Source organism: Macrotis lagotis, chromosome X (genome assembly GCF_037893015.1).
Source record: "Macrotis lagotis isolate mMagLag1 chromosome X, bilby.v1.9.chrom.fasta, whole genome shotgun sequence".
Classification (NCBI taxonomy): domain Eukaryota; kingdom Metazoa; phylum Chordata; class Mammalia; order Peramelemorphia; family Peramelidae; genus Macrotis; species Macrotis lagotis.
The window spans coordinates 54,671,157-54,690,458 of NC_133666.1; the positions used below are offsets into that span (position 1 = coordinate 54,671,157).

Below are 19,302 nucleotides of genomic sequence, written 5' to 3' on the forward strand. Positions count from 1 at the left end.
GGGCTTCCACACCACCATAACTGAGCAGGGATCATCCTCACAGCTCCAGAGCAAAAGGGAGGACCTGAAGCCTCTCATAAGACCTTAGAGGAATTAAGATACCTGTGGATTGTCCCAAAAAAAACTCAAAGCCTTGGAAGTATGGTAAATTGGTCATAGGCTGAGGAAATGAGCAAACAACAGAAAAAGAATCTGACCATAGAAAATTACTTTGATCCCATGGAGGATTCAGATGATGACAAAATTGAAACTTCTGTATCCAAAACCTCCAAGAGAAATAGAAAAATGGGATCAGGATATGGATGAGCTCAAAAAGCACTTTGAAAAGCAACTAAGGGAGGTAGAAGAAAAACTGGGAGAAGAAATCAGAGCAATGAAGAAAATCATGAACACCAAGTCAGCAATTTGGTGAAAGAAATACAAAATATACTGAAGAAAATAATATGTTAAAAACCAGTTTGGTCCTACCAGATCTAAAATTATATTATAAAGCATTAGTCATCAAAGCTGTCTGGTATTGGCTAAGAAATAGAGTGGTGGACTAGTGGAATAGACTAGGTGCAATAGCTGGAATCGATTATAGTAATCTGCTGTTTGATAAACCCAAAGAGTCCAGCTATTGGGATAAAAACTCTCTCTTTGATAAAAACTGCTGGGAAAATTGGAAGTCAGAATGGAAGAAACTTAGATCAGACCAACACCTCACACCTTATACCAAGATAAGATCAAAATGGATACAGGATCTAGACATAAAAAACAATATTATAAGAAAATTAGGAGATCAAAGAATAGTTTACCTGTCGGATCTATGGAAAGGGAAGTAGTTTATGACAAAGGAAGAGATGGAGAACATCACTAAAAACAAACTAGATGATTGTGATTACATTAAATTAAAAAGCTTTTGCACAGACAAAACCACTGTAATCAAGATCAAAAGAAATGTAGTAAATTGGGAAACAATCTTTACAACTAATGTTTCTTATAAAGGGCTCATTTCTAAAATATACAAAGAACTGAGTCAAATTTAAAAAAAAGCCATTCCCCAATTGACAAATGGTCAAAGGATATGCAAAGGCAATTTACAGATGAGGAGATCAAAGCAATCCATAGGCATATGAAAAATTGCTCTAAATCATTACTGATTAGAGAAATGCAAATTAAAGCATCTCTGAGGTACCACCTCACACCTTGCAGACTGGCCAATATGATCAGAAAGGATAATGATCATTGTTGGAAGGGTTGTGGGCAATCTGGGACACTGTTACATTGTTGGTAGAGCTGTGAACTCATCCAACCTTTCGGGAGAGCAGTTTGGAACTATGCCCAAAGGGTAACAAAAATGTGCATTCCCTTTGATCCAGCAATACCACTACTGGGTCTATACCCTGAAGACATGATGAAAAAGAGTAAAAACATCACTTGTACAAAAATATTCACAGCAGCCCTGTTTGTGGTGGCAAAGAATTGAAAATCAAGTAAATTTCCTTCAGTTGGGGAATACTTAGCAAACTGTGGTCTATGTATGTCATGGAACACTATTGTTCTATTAGAAACCAGGAGGGATGGGAATTCAGGGAAGCCTGGAGGGATTTTTATGAACTCATGCTGAGTGAGATGATCAGAACCAGAAAAACACTGTACACCCTAACAGCAGCATGGGGGTGATGATCAACCTTGATGGACTTGCTCATTCCTTCAGTGCAACAATCAGTCAGGGACAATTTGGGGCTGTCTGCAATGGAGAATACCATTTGTATCCAGAGAAAGAACTTTGGAGTTTGAACAAAGACCAAAGACTATTACCTTTAATTTAGGAACAAAACTGCTATCTTATTGTCTGATCTTGTTATCTCTTATACTTTATGTTTCTTCCTTAAGGAATGATTTCTCTCTCATCACATTCAATTTGGATCAATGTATACCATAGAAACAATGTAAAGACTGGCAAATTGCTTTCTTTGGGGGTTGGGGGAGGGAAGTAAGATTAGGGGAAAGATTGTAAAACTCAAAATAAATAAAATCATAAAAATAAGATAGTAAAAGAAAAATCAGTTTAGGCCAAATGGAAAAAGCAACACAAAATGAAAATGAGGAGAAGAATGCCTTAAAAAACAGAATTGGCCAGCTGGAAAAGGAGACAAAAAAGCTCTGTGAAGAAAATAACTCCTTCAAATTCAGAATCGAACTAAAGGAAGAGAATGACTTTGCAAGAACCCAGCAAGAAATAAAACTGTACTAAAAAAAACAAAAATTAGAAGAAAATGTAAAATATCTCATTGGAAAAAACCAACTGTCCTTGAAAAGAGATCCAGAAGAGAAAATTTAAAAAATATTGGGCTACCTGAAAATCATGACCAGGAAAAGAGCCTAGACTTCATTTTTCAAGAAATAATACAGCAAAATTGCCCTGAGATCCTCGAAGCAGCGGGTAAAATAGAAATTAAGGGAATTCACCCATCATCTGCTGAAAGAGATCCCAAAAGAAAAAATTTACAGGAATATTATAGCTAAGGTTAGACACTGGGGGCTAGCAGGCAGGCTTGGGTTGTTTTGGCTACATGATGGATAGGAAACTGCACAGTCTGACTGAAACTACCTTCATTTTTCCACTCAGGGACTACCTTCTGGAAACAGGGAATGTTCAGGGGCCCCCTGCTTATTCATATTGTTTTCTGTCCTCAGATAGCAAGACACACCATCCTGCCACATACTGCTATCTTTAGAGTCACCTCATGTAAAAATATAGGTAATTACTTGCACGTTGCCCCTCTTCCAGTCCATTCTATTTCTGATTTGTTGCCTTCTTCAGACAAGTATCCCCCACTTTGAGTGACACATGCAGAATGACCAGCATCCTCTCCCAAAAAATTTGCCCAAGTACCAGACTGACTCTCCACAGAACTCCCTTCCCCCTTCAGAAACCTTTGGTTCATAAGCTCAAGGGTCCTTGCTCCACCTCCTCAAAAGGAATATTTAAAAACCTGCCCTGAATTTTTGGCAAAATGAATTCAAGGAAAAAATTCAGAAAAATATGATTCTGAAGGGATATCAGAAACAAGAAACTTTTTTTTGGTGTGAGAGAGGAAAAGGAATGGTGTTTGTTTTTGCTTTTAGTTTTTGGGGGAGTGGTGGTGTGGGGAAATAGTAATTTGCTTTTCCAAATACATGAAAAGATTAATTTCAACAGTCAGACAGAGGGAAACAGAAATAGAGGGACGTACAGATAGAGAGAGAGAGAGAGAGAGACAGACAGACAGACAGACAGACAGACAGACAACCCCAGAGAACACACAGAAAGACCCACGGGACACAGAGAAACACACAGAGAAACAGAGACAGATAAGAAGGAACACACAGACAGAAAACAGAGGGACACAGACAGATACCCAGAGGGACACATAGACAGACAGAAACAGAGGGACACACAGTCAGACGCAGGACAAACAGACCCATGTAGGGATACACAGAGAAGGAGGGACACTGAGACAGATCCAGAGGGTCAGAACCAGAGGAGCACAGAGACTCAGAGGGACACACAGAAAGAGAGGGTCTGTAAGATCAGAAGGCCTGGGGGGCAGCTAGGTGGCACAGTGGATAGAGCCTGGCCCTGGAGTTAGGAGTACTTGAATTCAAATCAAGCCTCAGATACTTAATAATTCCCTAGCTGTGTGACCTTGGGCAAGCCACTTAACCCCATTGCCATAAGTAAGTAAGTAAATAAATAAATAAATAAAAGATCAGAAGGCCTGGCAAGAAGAGGAGGCCCCTAGGGGAAAGATCTTCATCTCTTGTCATTGGTCTCTTCATCTCATTGGTTCCTGTAAAGAGCCTGAAGCTTGGGAGTGTTAAAGCAAGGTCTGACAGGGAACTCTATATCATGGGACAGATTCATTCAGATATTTTCATTCTTAAAATATCTTACTTTTTCAATTTAATTTTATCACTTTCTAAAAAATTCTCTTTCTCTCAACTTTTTTATGTAACACAGGAAAGTATAAACAAAATTTCTTGGATTTCTCTTTTACCCCCAAATCAAACTTGTCCCCTTTCTTTACCAGAAATGATACAAATGGTTTTAAATTTATGTCAGAAACCAGTTTCTAGTTTGTATTATGGAAAATCATTCCCATCTCCTCTCCTAAAAAATATTTATGTCTTGATTATAAATTGGAGAATTGATCTTATTCTTATAAATTTAAATCAGTTTTCTTATCTTTGAAATGAGGCATTTAGCAGAAAAAAATTGCTGCAAAATTTACCCATTAACATTTTCTCTTCTAACTTGAGCTCCATTGGTTTTGCTGAGACAAAAACTTTAAAATTTTATGTAATGAAAATTATTTTATCTTCTGTGGTCCTCTCCATCTTTGTTTGGTTATGAACTCTTTCCCTATCCATAGATCAGGAAAGTGATTTCTTCCATGCTTCTCTAATTTTTTTTTAGTTTTTTGCAAGGCAGTGGGGTTAAGTGGTTTGCTCAAGGCCACACAGCTAGTTCCCTCTAGGTAAAGTGTCTGAATCCAGATTTGAACTCAGGTATTCCTGATTCCAGGGCTGGTGCTCTATCTACTGTGCAACCTAGCCACCCCCTCTCTAATTTTTTTAAGAAGGATACAACATCTAAAATCTAAGTTAGGTATTCAGCTGGAGTTTATATGTTAGTTTTTTTGCTTCAGTTTTGGGTCCAAGAGAGATTGGAGTTCAACAGAAAGTTTTTGGAGCACAGATTGAGGAGTCCTCTACTTAGAGGGGACCACTGAAGGCCTAGGAATTGAAATTAACAAGGTACAAAGTATAGAAAGAGAAGAGGGTACAGAAGAGAACCTTGGGAGACAGTCATGCTAAAGGGAAGGAGAGAGTTGATGAAAAAGCAAAAGAAACTGAAAAGACAACAGGAGCAAAACCAAGAAAGAGTGGGGGGGGTGAGCATGCTTAATGGTGCTGACAGAAAAAACACTAAGAAGAATGAAGATTGTGAGGTCATTAGATTTAGCCATGGAGAGAATATGTGAAAGACCTTAGAAAAAGTAGTTTCAGTAGAGTGATTGGAATGGAAGGACTTTGCAAGGAATGAACGTATAGTAAGCAGTTTCTGTGAAATGATAGCATCAGAAACTGGATTGTGAGGGGTTAAGAAATGAATGAGAGGACAGAATGACACCTATTGTAGATGGCTGGGGACTTTGGCCACAAAGGGCAGGAAGGCTATACTACAATGGTTAGCAAGGATGGAAAGATAAAATGAGGGATGTTTTTGAGGAGGGGTAAGACATGGGCATGTTTGTAGGCAGTACAGAAAGAGTAGACAAGGAGAGGTTGAAGGTAAATGAAAGAGAGGGGGACAGAAGAAGCAATTTATTGGAGTATAGGAAAAAATGAAATTGCTTGTGTAGGTGGAGAGGTTGGCCTTGGCAAGAAGAAGGGCTATTTCTTTGTGTAAGATGGGGTAGTGGAGATAATGACAGAAGACATTTGAAAGATATTAGATGAGGAGGAAGAAAAAAGAGGGAGCTCACAGGGATTGGCTTCAATTTTTCCTGTATATCATGAGATAAGTTTCTCATTTGAGAGAATCAGGGAAGGAGGGGTCAAGATTAATCAGAAGAGAGATTAAAAAATTTGAAAGGACCACCGTGGAGAGCAGAATAGTGAACTGATTAAGGGAGACGTAGAATTGCCTATTGGCAGTGAGGGCCCAATTGAAGTTGTATAGGAAATTTGTAGTGGACCCAGTCAGAATGGTTGCATTGTTTTCTGCACCCAATTTCAGTAGCAAGGAGGTAAAAGTAAAGATGGTTATGATGAAGTCATTCAAAGCAGAAATGGCACACAATAAGCAAAATAAGGGGAGGGCAGGAACTCAAGAGAAAAGGACACGATAGGGAAAAAGGAGAGAGTAGCTAGAATTCTCAGCTTATCAACTTTACTGATATATATATATATATATATATATATATATGTATATAGTTTAAAAAGGTTACAGAACAATGAATCAATGAATTTCTGGCTATTTTAAGTTATTTTTGGCTCTCAAATTTCCTACAGAGGTAATATATGATTCATTTTCACAAATTTATGACCTTTTTTCATCCCTTAACTCAAAGAGATCTTATCCCTGAGCCTATTGAAGGTGTTTTCTCTCTACTAAAATAGCCACTGAGGAATGAGTAAGCCCTAACCTAAGACAGGGTCCATTCTGTCTCACCTTTTGCCTGGATTATGTTCCAAGACTTCTAAGTAGACTTTTGGCTACCAGTCTCCCTCTTTTCAATTTTATTCACTACAGAGCTATCAAAATAATAATCTGAAAGCCCAGGTCCCATTGAGCCACCCCAATCAAGAATGTTCAGGGGTTTCTGATTGCTTCTTTAAATGCTAAATTTAAAACCACGTACATTTCTTCAGACTACCTTTCAGGTTCATTTCCTATTGCTCCCCATTACTATATTCGATGGTTCAGGCAAATTGGCCTCCTTACTTTTTCCTGAAATCAGAATTCCATTTTCCACTTCCACATCTTTGTTTCTTCTTAATGTTTATGGAAGTGGACTGGCTCTATGACTGGTTTACCTGGGAAAGGGATCCTTGGCAATGGCAGCCAAGAAGCTGGGGGATGACTGCAGATGCTTTTGATGGGACAAGCACAAGGAATGAGATGTTCATGTAAATTGATGGGGTCTTGCTGGGGATTAGCTTTTACAAATAGTTCATATGTTATATCTTTGAGTACAAAGGGTAAAAATGATGCTTCGTTTAAAAGAAATTATCAGTTAAGGCTAAAACTGTTTTTTAAAGAAACCTTTTTTAAAAAAGACTTTCAACTCTAAAGTGCTCTGAAAATAATTTTGCACCCCAAGTGTGACCAATATAATACCCTTGACAATGCAAGGCCCTCTGGCTACCTTCATTGGCAGTAAAGTCAATGGGGCAGATGTTTGCTTGGAAATGGGGAGGTAACTAACCAAGAAGCTGGAAGAAGGGTAAGTTTCTGTTTGCAGGCATGACATGAATTAGAGAACGTAATTTGGAAACAGGTCAGTCCTCCATTGAAGGTCACAAATGTCAATCCCATTAAATTCAAAACTATTTATTTAAAACCTATAATATAATATGTATTCAGTTACTGCACTAAGTACTGGAGAGAGATACAAAGACATTGGTTTTTTATGATATATCTATCAGTGATTCAGCTCAATTATAATCCCATCTTCATAATTTTTAGCATGCTATTATCCACTCATAGGAGCATCTGGAGAAACTTACTGTTCCTTCATCAGGTCTCTACAAGGGACATTCTCCAGGAGAGGGATAGACATCTTTGGTGGGGATTTGTTTCCCTTGTTATGCTTCACTTGTTAACAATCAAAGTGACATAAGTGAGTTTTCTTTGCAGCTGAGTCAAGTCTCAGAATACTGTGGGATCCCTTTGATGAAAATCACAATTATCCAAAAGAGATCAACTTAACAAATTTTATGTAGGGATAACTGATCAAGAAAGTGCCAATAGTGCAGACTATGACATAGAGGCTGAAAGGTCAGTTATTTGAGTATGCACATCAAATATACAATCAATGTACATACACAGATGTGGGGCAAGTACTGCATTTGTACAAAAGCTGGACACACAGCTGAATAGGAAGAGAATGGGCTGAACTGCATTTGAGAAATTGCTTAGTTCTTTTCATATTACAAAGCAAATCTTCTGGTGATTGTATCTTGTGTAAATATGGAAAACTAAATTGTGTAAATGTGGAAATCTAAATCTAAAATTCTAAAGAATCAAAGTTGTTTGTGACCTAAAGGGCAATGGAGAGATGGGCTATAGCCAAGATCAACGATAATGCAAGAAGTAGCATTAGAGATATAGATTAGGAAAGATATTATTAGATAAGGAGTTGGGCTAGTTATATAATAAGGAGGAAGGCTAACAGACATTGGTTTTTAAGAATGAAATGAAGCACAGAAGAAGGCCTCTGGGCAGGCACTAGGAGAAAATATAGACAAGAATCATATAGGGTGAGAAAAAGAACAGATGGGTTGCAATCTGGAGCAATGAAGGGGATGTGCAGAGAAAAGAGACCACAGATGCTCTGAAATAGTAAAACTAAAGCAATTCAAAATCTTCAAGAATTTCAGAAGATCCAAAACCTTGTGAAAGAACAGTGGTGAACATACAGATTACCCAAAGAATCTTTTTTTTTTGGCCAGGGCCTTGAAATTGACAGATTCCTTCCATTTTTCAAGAAGCCATGTTATTAGATGAGTGTTGCTTTCACTACTGCAGATGGCAACCCCTCTGAGTATTAGGAGAGTTGCCTTGACTGAAAGAAATTCTAATTCTGTGGAAGTCCTGGTAATAGGCCTCTCTGAACTTCACTATTATGCCTCAAAGTCCATTAAACCAGACAGAAGGCTAGATTTTTCAGCTGGGGACAACTAGGTTTGCTGACATTCAGTGCTTCACTGGCACTGCCTTTGAGAACTGAGCATCATCTTTATGATACATAGAGGCAAAGCCAGGTGTATGTGGGGAAATACTACTTTGTATCCCTAAAGAAAACAACAAAAATCAAACATTTTATGGAAAATAAGGAAAGAATAATATTAGCTATTATATGTTTGATATGTGAATAAAAAAATCAAATGCCAGGGTGGCTAGATGGCGCAGTGGATAAAGCACTGGCCCTAGAGTCAGGAGTACCTGGGTTCAAATCCAGACTCAGACACTTAATAATTACCTAGCTGTGTGGCCTTGGGTAAGCCACTTAACCCCATTTGCCTTGCGAAAAATCTAAAAAACAAAATCAAATGCCAATTTTCTGCCTTTTCCCATAAGTGGGACAACCCATAAAGGGTCAATCAGTTTTCCAATCAGCAAGGAAGTCAAACTTACAGGAAGGGTCCTTAACTGTTTCTGTACTAAGGTCCCCTCTGGTCATCCGGTAAAACTCATGAATCTTTTCTAAGAATCATGTTTTTAAGTATTTAAAGGTAATGCTAAATTTCATTTAGAGGTTAGTAAAATAAAAATGAAACTTTTTTTCCCATCTAAGTGGCTCCTATCCCCTTAAAATCTATTGATAGACTCCTAGTGAGTTCATGGACCCTGTCTACTCTGGAGAAATATTCCTTTTAGGGGTCAAATGCCCCTTTGATACAAGGATTTACACATGCAAGTCCTATTAGCATTAATACAAGTTACCAACATAAATCCCCTGGTAATGATTGGAGAAAAGACTCCATGGTCTGCATGGATCCATATTCTAATGATTACCTGTCAAATGGCCCTAAGTATCATCGTCATGAGAAAGATTGGACAGTAGTCCCATAGTCAAGCCTATCTATTAAGTGAACAGGGAAATAGCTTTCAAAGTGTGATTTGGGATATGCAGGGTTAAACCAATTAATCAGTGTTAAAAGAAAAGCCCTTATTAAAAAGGGGGATTCAAACATATCAAAGTATTTGTTTTAAAAAAAATGTGAATATCATATGAGTTCCAAAGTTCTTGAAAGATAATACAGCTACTTGTTTAAAAATTCAATTAACCTTATCTTTCTTAAACTTAATTTATTAATAATCCTTAGAGATAAATGGCTGATTTTTCCAGAGTCCTGTTATCTTTTGAATGAGTTCTGTCTAACAAGCTTTAAAAACCTCTTGGAAACCATGGAAAACTTCATTTTGCCCTCTGCTTGAGCTGTCTAATTTGAAAACAAATCCTAGTTCAGTGAATGATTTAAGTAGAAATAAAGAAAGCCAAGAGTTACTTTCATCTACTCCTGTAAAGCTCCTTGGTGCTCAACAACCACAGACTAACACATTTCTGATTCACCTCTACCAAGAGAATAAGTGGCCAAATGGAGTTTTGAGGCAGTTTCCTGGAAATGTAACCAGATAGAAAGTTAAACAATGAGTTCCTTTAATGAGATAGAAAAAGAGTGGGGGAAAGCCCAGATTTAATTTTCAGGTGCAGATTATATAGTAATAAAAAAGGCAAACATCAAAAGGAATAGGGTCCCCAATACTGAATGGCAACAAGAGTTGATTAATTTTTCCTTATTTCCTATGAGTACTTGGTGCTGCTAGCTCCAATGTGCAAATGAATTCCCTAATTAATGCCTCCTGATAAAAATAAAGGAACATCAGCTGAGAATAAAGACAAAGAAAACTGAATTCTCACTATTTATTGTCAGCTGACTGGATAATTCCACTACCCAAAGATAACTATTATTTAGCAATTGAAAATGTTTTTTTTTTCCTTTTCCAAATGTTTAAATCATTAGTTCTTAACTTGGTGCCTATGACCTTTTAAAAATAAATATTTTGATAATTAAATTGTAATACAATATACTTCACAAGATAATGTGATGATGTTAGGATCTTTTCAGAAGTCATTTCAGGGGTGGCTAGGTGGCATAGTGTATAAAGCACCAGCCCTGGAGTCAGGAGTACCTGGGTTCAAATCTGGTCTCAGACACTTAATAATTACCTAGCTGTGTGGCCTTGGGCAAGCCACTTAACCCCATTTACCTTGCAAAAACCTAAAAACAAAAAAAAAAATTGAACCTGTATACCCTATATCTGATTACTTAAAATCTTAAGGAGGGTTTGAATTTAAAACTTAAAACTTATCTATTTCTAGGGACAGACAGAATGTACAGAAAAGCACTATATGTAGAACTGGAAAACATTACTATTTTTTGTCAAGCATGCTATCCTAAGCATGTGAAGTAAATCGAGTCTTTGAAAAATGATGTTTCAAAATTTTTAATTAACCATTCAAGTTTTTATTCATGTATAAATTTCTTTTTTATAAAAAAACTGATAGACTGCATATAATAAACTACAGGTGAAGATGCAGATTCTGTAACAAACCTTTTAAACATAGAATTCTTCTTAAAACCATTATTAGCAATACTTAACACAGGTAGCCCCAAAAGAATAACTTCTATTACATTCTGATGCAACAAGGTGATTATGTAATGAGGTAAATCAAGGTTTATAACAAGATTTGATGGCAAAATGGCCCAGATTCAAATTTTTTTCATACTTCAACAGGTAGGAGAATATCCACAGTGGACTCTGGGAGCCCCTGCTCATAAATAATCTTCACCAAGCACTTGTCCTGGAGTAACCAGAAAGGAAATGCTCATATAAGGTTAAAGGCTAAAATAGGGGGTGACATGGGTTAAGTCTTCCTATAGTACACCTTATACTGTTCTACTGAGTAAACCAAGAGTACAGTACTCTGGGTTTTTTTTCCTCTGGGGTTACAATGATTTGCATAAATTTATGTACTATACTTAAGAAGCTAACTTAGGACGAATAAACTAAAACAGATGAGAATTAGTGCAGCCTACTGCAATTATATTCAGACCCAATATTCACATACAGTAGAACCCTTTTATATTGCTAGTGTCCAGGGACAAAACTAAGGCCTGGAACTCTAAGACTAACAGGGTTATATACAGAGAGATATATTAGGTTTTCATTGCATGCAGTAGTTGGTTTTGGGGGGCTACAATCTGACTTATGGTAGAACTAAAACCACAGAACAAGCCATGTTATAAGGGGATTTTACCACACCTGAAATGTGTGATATGATAAAATCAGAAGAGCAGAAGAGGGAAGATTTTTGCATTCAGAAAGAAAAGACTATTTACTTGGAGCAAATAGCCTCAAAAGTGCGAGGGGAGGGGCATGGTGGGGAACAGGGGTGTGAGGGGTGTGATGGGAAAAAAGAGTTTAATTCTATTACTTCCTGGCTTCAAAATTACCTATGTAGATTCACAATATTCTGCTCTTTCCTCTTCCCAAGGAGAGAGTAAGCAAAACACCAGTTTTCTTCCTTGCAGATTGCTATAATGTGGAGAAATTTGAGGACGAGTTACAGCTAAGGTACACTGAAACACATGCTGTCCTATACAGCCATAGTTTTTTTTTTTTTGAAGGAAAAAAAGAGTAAACAGGTCAAATCTCATTACAATGAACTTCAAATTCTTTTTTCTGATACTGAAATCTAGAGATACTATTACCAAAGTGGGGGCAATCTAGGAAGGGTTGGCAATCTCTTTTTATACACATAGGTATTGTTATCATAACTGCCTTTGGCCTTCAGATGGAGAATTTTTTCTGTGACACACACCTTAGGACTGACTAATTGTACAATTCTACTCCCTAGTTTGGGATTTGACTGTGAGAAAAGGAATAAGACAGATTTACCTAGTGCCTTTCCAGGTAAAAGGTGAAAGCTATAACTCCATGTAGTAAGATCTTAGAAGAGCTATATAATGCCCCGGACTATTAAGATAAACTGATGTTTTGAAATGACTACATTAAGATAATGTATTTTCATTTCCAAATCTTGGTCCATGGGAATAAGAACAGTTTTGTATGATCTTGTTTTCATAGGAAGCCTGGGGCTGCTTTACTGTGTGGGTTGTTTAAGAGAGGGCTTAAGAATTTTAGAACATTTTTTCCCCTGAAAAAAGTAAGCTTTATATTCTACACAAATGCTCTTATCATCATAGAATTTCATCAAGTACAAAAGGAAAGATATTACTATTATTATTATTATTATTACCACTTTACCAAGGAAACTGAGGCACAGAGAGGTTAAAGTGTTTGCCCAAAGTCAGAAACTGGCATAGTAAGGACTTAATCTTTGTCTCTCAACTGTCAATCAGGTCAGTGCTGCTTCTATCATTTATCTCCATTGCTTCATTCAGCACTAAGAATATCCCTAAATATTCATTTCAAAGCTGTCACTGCTTCTCATCCTACGTATTACTGAGGTTTCCTACTGAAGAAAAAGATTCCAAAGAAGTTAACCATTTTGCTTAAACAAGTTAGCTAATACTAGTAAGACAGCTGAAGAATTTCTGTCTTCCGTAAACTCAGGTATAAAAGTTTCTGTAAAACATCAACAATAAGCATCTTGGGGCTTCTACAGGTTGCAAAAACGCCTCAAAATATGGGCAAAGATGCTTTGTTTCTCTACCTTTAGTTCTTCTCAACTGAACTGACTTCTATATGTACATGTGACTGGCCCACTCACAAAAACACTGTAATTGGAAACAAGTCAGGGAAGTGTTCAGTATTCCATGAAGAATAACTCCACCAAACCTGAGGATATGGAGGGAAAAAAGAATACTACATAACAGCTACTGATTCATCAGGTCCCTTAACCTGGACAGCTACTACTGGGAGACAAAGCAGTCAAATTTGATCTGTTAATTCAAAAGTACTGACATTTTAAAATAGGAATAACAAATGTATTTTAAAAGCATGGTTTTGACTTTGTGCAACAATGCCTTCTTCAAGGCGGGGAGGGGAGAACCCTTCTGGTTTCTTTTAATATGTAATTTTTATAAAAACAAAAAGAGATGCATGGCTATTGCTTTTCACTCATTTTCTAATTTTGCTCGATTTAAGACAATTCGATGCTGAGGACAAGTTTTGACATAGGGCTTCCTGTCTGGCTGTCATCTATTTTTCCTTGTGTTCTTCTGTAATTCCTTGGCCTGAGATTTCTTCAGTGGCCTCTGTCTTCAGCGCAGGAACCTCTGGTTGCATACCATCTCCATCGAAAACAATATCTTCAGGATTTGGTGGAGGAGGGCAGAACTCTTCATTTGGCAAGATGTTTCGGAAAAGTGTTTCAGCCTGTCCGGGGAAGAAACGGCAAAATGATATCTGCGACTAAATGGAACTCAAAGTGCTTATGGACACCTGGTTTTTTTAAACTTAAATAACAGTATATATTCATTAAAAGAAACCCTCTCATAGTACTGTAGACTGTTATTAGAACAAAATTAATTCTTCTAAAGTAAATGAAGTCTGTGCTTCCAGATCCCCCACTTCCTCATGATCCCCAAACACCAGCCTTTCACGTACATATCAGTTAGCTTAGAAATCAGCTTCAATTGATCAGATTTTTCAAGATCTCAAGGTCACTGTCCACACCATGCAGTTCGAGATCACCTATGAAAATTCAGCACAACCTATTTTCCTTAGCACTATAATAGCTAAAGAGGTCAGTTTCACATAATTCTTTTTTTTTTCTTTTTTAGGTTTTTGCAAGTTAAATGGGGTTAAGTGGCTTGCCCAATTACCCACAGCTAGGTAATTATTAAGTGTCTGAGACCGGATTTGAACCCAGGTACTCCTGACTCCAAGATTGGTGCTTTATCCACTATGCCACCTAGCTGCCCCTCACATAAATAATTCTTAAAAAGGTCCTCAAAATTTGCTATCCCCTTTACCTCTTGGCTGTCATTCTCTTTTCCCATGGCTCTATGGACACCAAAGGTGCCAAGACTGGAGGAAAGCCAGACATGGCAAGGCAAAAGAATGAAGCAAGCAAGTGGCAAGTCAATGGGAATACAACCCTATATATTTACTCAGGCTTTGAAAAAGGTTTTATTTGATTGAAGAGAAGCCTATTTCAGGACATAGCTTCATTACATATACCATACTTTCCAATATTGTAGATTCCTCCTCATCTCCCACACAACATATGAAGTCAATTACTGAGTTCAGGTTTTTCTGTTATCCAGGTGTTTTTGGTCATGTTGGTGACTGGTCTGTGCGACCCCTTTCAAGGTTTTCTTGGCAAAGATACTGGATTGGTTTGCCATTCCCTTCTCTAGGTCATTTTACAGATGAGGAAACTGATGTAAGCAGGGCTAAGTGACTTGCCCAAGGTCACACAGATGCTAAGTGTCTGAGGCCACATCTGCACTCAGGTCTTCCTGACTCTAGGTCTGACAATCTAACCACTGTACCACCTAGATGTCTCAGGTTTTCTAGCAGAAGTTTAAAGAGAAAAAGGAATCGTTGAGCTCATACTTAAGAGAGACATTGTTTTGGAAATATACATGATTCCTGATTTTAAAAATGAAATATCCATGAAGCCAGGCCTTATATCAACCAATATAACTAAGGCTGATGTTCATAGAAACAGTGCAATTTAAAAAATACACTATGCTTGCAGGTCTATTAGTTTTTGAGTTAATCTTATTCAAATGAAATCATGCCCCCAAAGTCAATACTATGCTCTTCTGACATTCATTATCTTTAATTATTTTAGGAAGTATCTTGAGTGTTGACTATTTCAAGGAATACTATATGAATTGTAAGATCACCTCACTTGACAGGGAACTGCTTTGTACTTGAATTTGGAAATAATTCCAGATTTTTTTTAATAACGAGATTACAAATGAAAGGAAAAAAGAAAGGAAGCAAGTGCTTATTACATAACTACTCCACATCAAGTCTGAGCCAAAACACCAGATAGAAACAAAAAACAAAGTCCCTCTTCTCAAGAAACTCACATTCGAATAGAGTATATATACACTCCAGTGGGGGAACTGAAGGCAATGCAATAGGAAGGGCGTTAGCAACTGGAGAGGTCTGAGGGAAGATAAGAATAGTAGCTGGGATAATAGTTGTGAAGAGTGGGAGAATGTTGAATCAATTAAAAGTAATAGAATGGACTGGCTAGGTGGCGTAGTGGATAAAGCACCGGCCTTGGAGTCAGGAGTACCTGGGTTCAAATCCGGTCTCAGACACTTAATAATTACCTAGCTGTGTGGCCTTGGGCAAGCCACTTAACCCCATTTGCCTTGCCAAAAACCTAAAAAAAAAAAGAATAGAATGGCTGCAATAAGGACCCAGTTAACACACACACACACACACACACATATTTATCGACATATAAATATATATAATATATACACATGTATATGCATATACAAACATATATGTATGTGTATATAATTTTAAAGGCTTAAACATACAAATAATTTTCCACATATACAAGCAGAACAGAAAAAGAAGATCCTATATAAAATCATGAAACTCTATTTCATACTGGTGCTTTTTTCAAGTGTTTTATTTCAAAGCTATCTTGCTTGTCTATTCTTCCTTCTATTCTCTTCTGTGCATTAAAAAATGTTTTAATGGATTTGTTTAGATACCATTATCACCTAAACTGGGGGCAGGTAGGTGGTGCAGTGGAAATATCATTAAAGACTTGATTTTTCTGAGTTCAAGTCCGGACTCAGACACTTAATAGCTGTGTGACCCTGAGAAAGTCGCTTCATCCTATCTGCCTCAGTTTCCTCATCTGGAAAATGAAATGGAGAATGAAATGGCAAGGTACTTGATCATCTTTGCCAAGAAAGCCCCAAAAGATGTCACAATGAGTAGGAAAAGAGTAGGATATAACTAAAAAAAACCTCATCAATAACAACTACTACTACTCAATCATCTGTCTCCTTTTTCCCTCATTAAAAGGGAAAGAAGAGAAAGAGACACAAAGAAGAGAAAACAACAAAAAACTCATGTAACCAATAAGCATTGTTAAGTAAAATGAAGCTATACAGTGGCAAAATACATAAATGTATGTCTCTACACCTTTTGTCAAGAACTGGGGAAGAGAGGAAGCTAGGTGGTACAATGGATAGAGTACTGTCCCTGGAATCAGGAGGACCTGAGTTCAAATTCAGCTTCAAAAACTTAATGCAACACTGTGTGACCTCAGGAAAGTCACTTAACCCCATTGTCTTGTCAAAAAAAAGAAGGGAACATACTATGTCACAAGTCCTTGAGAAACTGGGTTAGACATGATACAGGTCATAGTTCTTAAGTTTTTCAAAGTTACTTTCCTTTACAATACCCATCCGCTTGTACACATTGTTCTCTTGTTTCTGCTAACTTCACTCTGAATCAGTTCACAATACACTTCCATCAAATCTTTCATATATCCTTTAGCAATTGGAGCAGCTAGGTGGCACAGTGGATAGAGCACTGGCCTTGGAATCAGGAGGACGGGAGTTTGAATTTGACCTCAGACACTTGACATTAACTAGCTGTGTGACCCTGGACAAGTCACTTAACCCAGATTGCCTCACATCCAGGGTCATCTCCAGTCACCTTGATTCCTATCTGGCCAGCAGACTCTGATGGCTCTAGAGGAGAAAGTGAGACTTATGACTTAGCAGACTCCCCTCACCCAAATCCAATTCACATACTTGTCATGGCATCACCTCCCTGATGTCGTGGTCTTCTTCAAGAATGAAGGACAAGCATCATTATCTTAAGCGATGTTCTGTGCTTTTCTTCTCCCACTCCCACTCCACCAATCTTCCTTCATAATTAGGAAAATTATTTTGCTTGTCACTCTTATCTCCCCAGTATAGTCCTCTCTTCATCCTTTTTTTTCATCACTCCAACTCTGCTTATTTGACTGTTTTGTCTAATGTTATTTCTAGATTAAACACTTTGAGATGACAACAAGATCAAGGTCAGCATCATCTCTGTGTGTAGCTTTACTCTTGGGTCATGGAAATTAAGTACATTTAAAGACTCTGGAAATTAGGCTCTTTGAGGGAACATCAATATGTACATTCAAGTCTTCTCTCTCTGAGGGCAGCAGGCTTCTGAGTCAGGTGCTGAGCTCATTAAGGGAGGAAGGAGTATATCTTGGGGAATCAATCAATGAGTGCAGTGTGCTGAGTATTTGGGACCCAAAGATAAAGGGCTCTGGAGGAGCTTGGGGGAGACAACATTCACACATATAGTTATATTCGAAATAGATACAAGATGATTTAGGGGAAAGGCACAAACAGCTATGGAGACCAAGAAAGCCTCGATGTAAAGATGGCTCTTGATGTAAGTCTTGAAGAAAATTAGAGATTCTTTAAGATGGGATGAGATGGGATGAAGGCCTGTTGGGGCAAAGGCAAAAACGTTGGGGTGGCTAGGTGGTGCAGTGGATAAAGCACCAGCCCTGGAGTCAGGAGTGGCTGGGTTCAAATCTGGCCTCAGACCCTTAATAATTACCTAGCTGTGTGGCCTTGGGCAAGCGACTTAACCCCATTTGTCTTCCAAAAACCTTAAAAAAAGGCAAAGGAGTTGAATACAACATATGAAGATTAGTAAGAAATCTATGTGGCTGGTTATACTGTGCATATGAAAGGAGATACTATTTAATATATTGAAAAGATCTGTTGATGCCAGAATATAAAAAGCTTAAAGGAATTTATTTTAATTAAACAGATAATAGACAATCACTGGAGTTTGGGTAGGGGGATAAGATGTTAAGACCTACATTACTTTGATATCTGGGTGGAAAATAGATTTAAAGTGGGAAGAGACTGCAACAATCCAGGGAAGAAGCAAGGAAGACCTGAATAAGGTTGATAGTTGGGGAGGAATGGGGTAAGACATGCTGTAGAGGGAGAAACAAGACTTAGAAATTGAGTAGATAAGATTTGAAAATTACATCAAACTTGTGAACCTGGGTAATTAGAAGAATGGTAGTATTCTTGATACCAAAAAGGAAGTTTGGAAGAGGAGTAGACTTTGTGGAGAAAGATATTGAGTTTGAGGCATTCAACCTGATATGTCTAATAGCAGGTTAGCATGACAAAACTAAAACTCAAGAGAGAGCCTAAGTCTGGGAATATCAATCTGAGGGGCATCAGCATAGGGATAATATCTAACTCCCAAGAGCTGATGAGATCACCAAGATGATATACTGAGAGAACGGAGATGGCTGGGTTAAAGACTTGAGGTACATCTAGATCTAGGGGGCACAATATGGATGATAGTCCAGTAAAGAAAACTGAGGAGTGGTCAAAGAGATAGGAAAATTATGAGGGAGGCATCACTAAAGTCCAGAAGAGAGGATATGCAGAAACAGAGGGAAGTCAGTAATATTCAATGCTGCAATGAGGTCATGAAAGATGAGATCTGTGAAAAAAAACTATCATATTTGGCAATTAAGATTTCAGCTGTAATCTTAGAGAAGAAATTAAATTGAGTGAGGAGTTCAGAATCCAAATGGCATAGAGTTGAGGAGAGAGTGAAAATAAAGGATGTAAAAAGTACCAAGTACAGAGATCCTTCACTTGGAGTTTGAGAAATGGGGAGATGAGAACTGACAGCTTAAAGGGATGAAGGGTACAGTAAAGGTATTTTAAGGATGGGGGAGAGTTGTGCACATTGGTAAGTAGACAGTGAATAATTTGGGAGGCAATCTGCTGGAAAGGATAGGAAAGGATGGAGCCAAAGATCCATGTTTGGAGATGGCTTTAGTAAGGAACTTCATCAGAGACTAGAGTAAAGAAAGAGAAAACGGACGATGATGGTAAGAGGCTAATGAAAAATGAGTTCTCAGCCAAGGATTAGCTACAGTCCTATTTTTCTACACAGGGTTAAAATTAAGCATATTATTTGTAAAACCTTTACTCACATGCTCCTCTGATACTTCATATTCTGCTAGGGAAGGTTCT

The 19,302-nt window shown here is 37.7% G+C and overlaps 1 protein-coding gene across 1 annotated transcript in view; it reads right to left on the reverse strand.

The window, feature by feature from the left end:
• Positions 1–10,410: 10,410 nt before the first annotated feature.
• The window catches only part of CHM (CHM Rab escort protein), a gene marked incomplete at its 5' end in the record, with an annotated part of 143,936 nt that continues 135,044 nt past the window's right edge, over positions 10,411–19,302 (reverse strand). The window contains one exon of the mRNA XM_074201841.1: positions 10,411–13,666. Within this exon, the coding sequence (XP_074057942.1) occupies positions 13,490–13,666 (177 nt within the window). The remainder of the gene's footprint in view (positions 13,667–19,302) is intronic.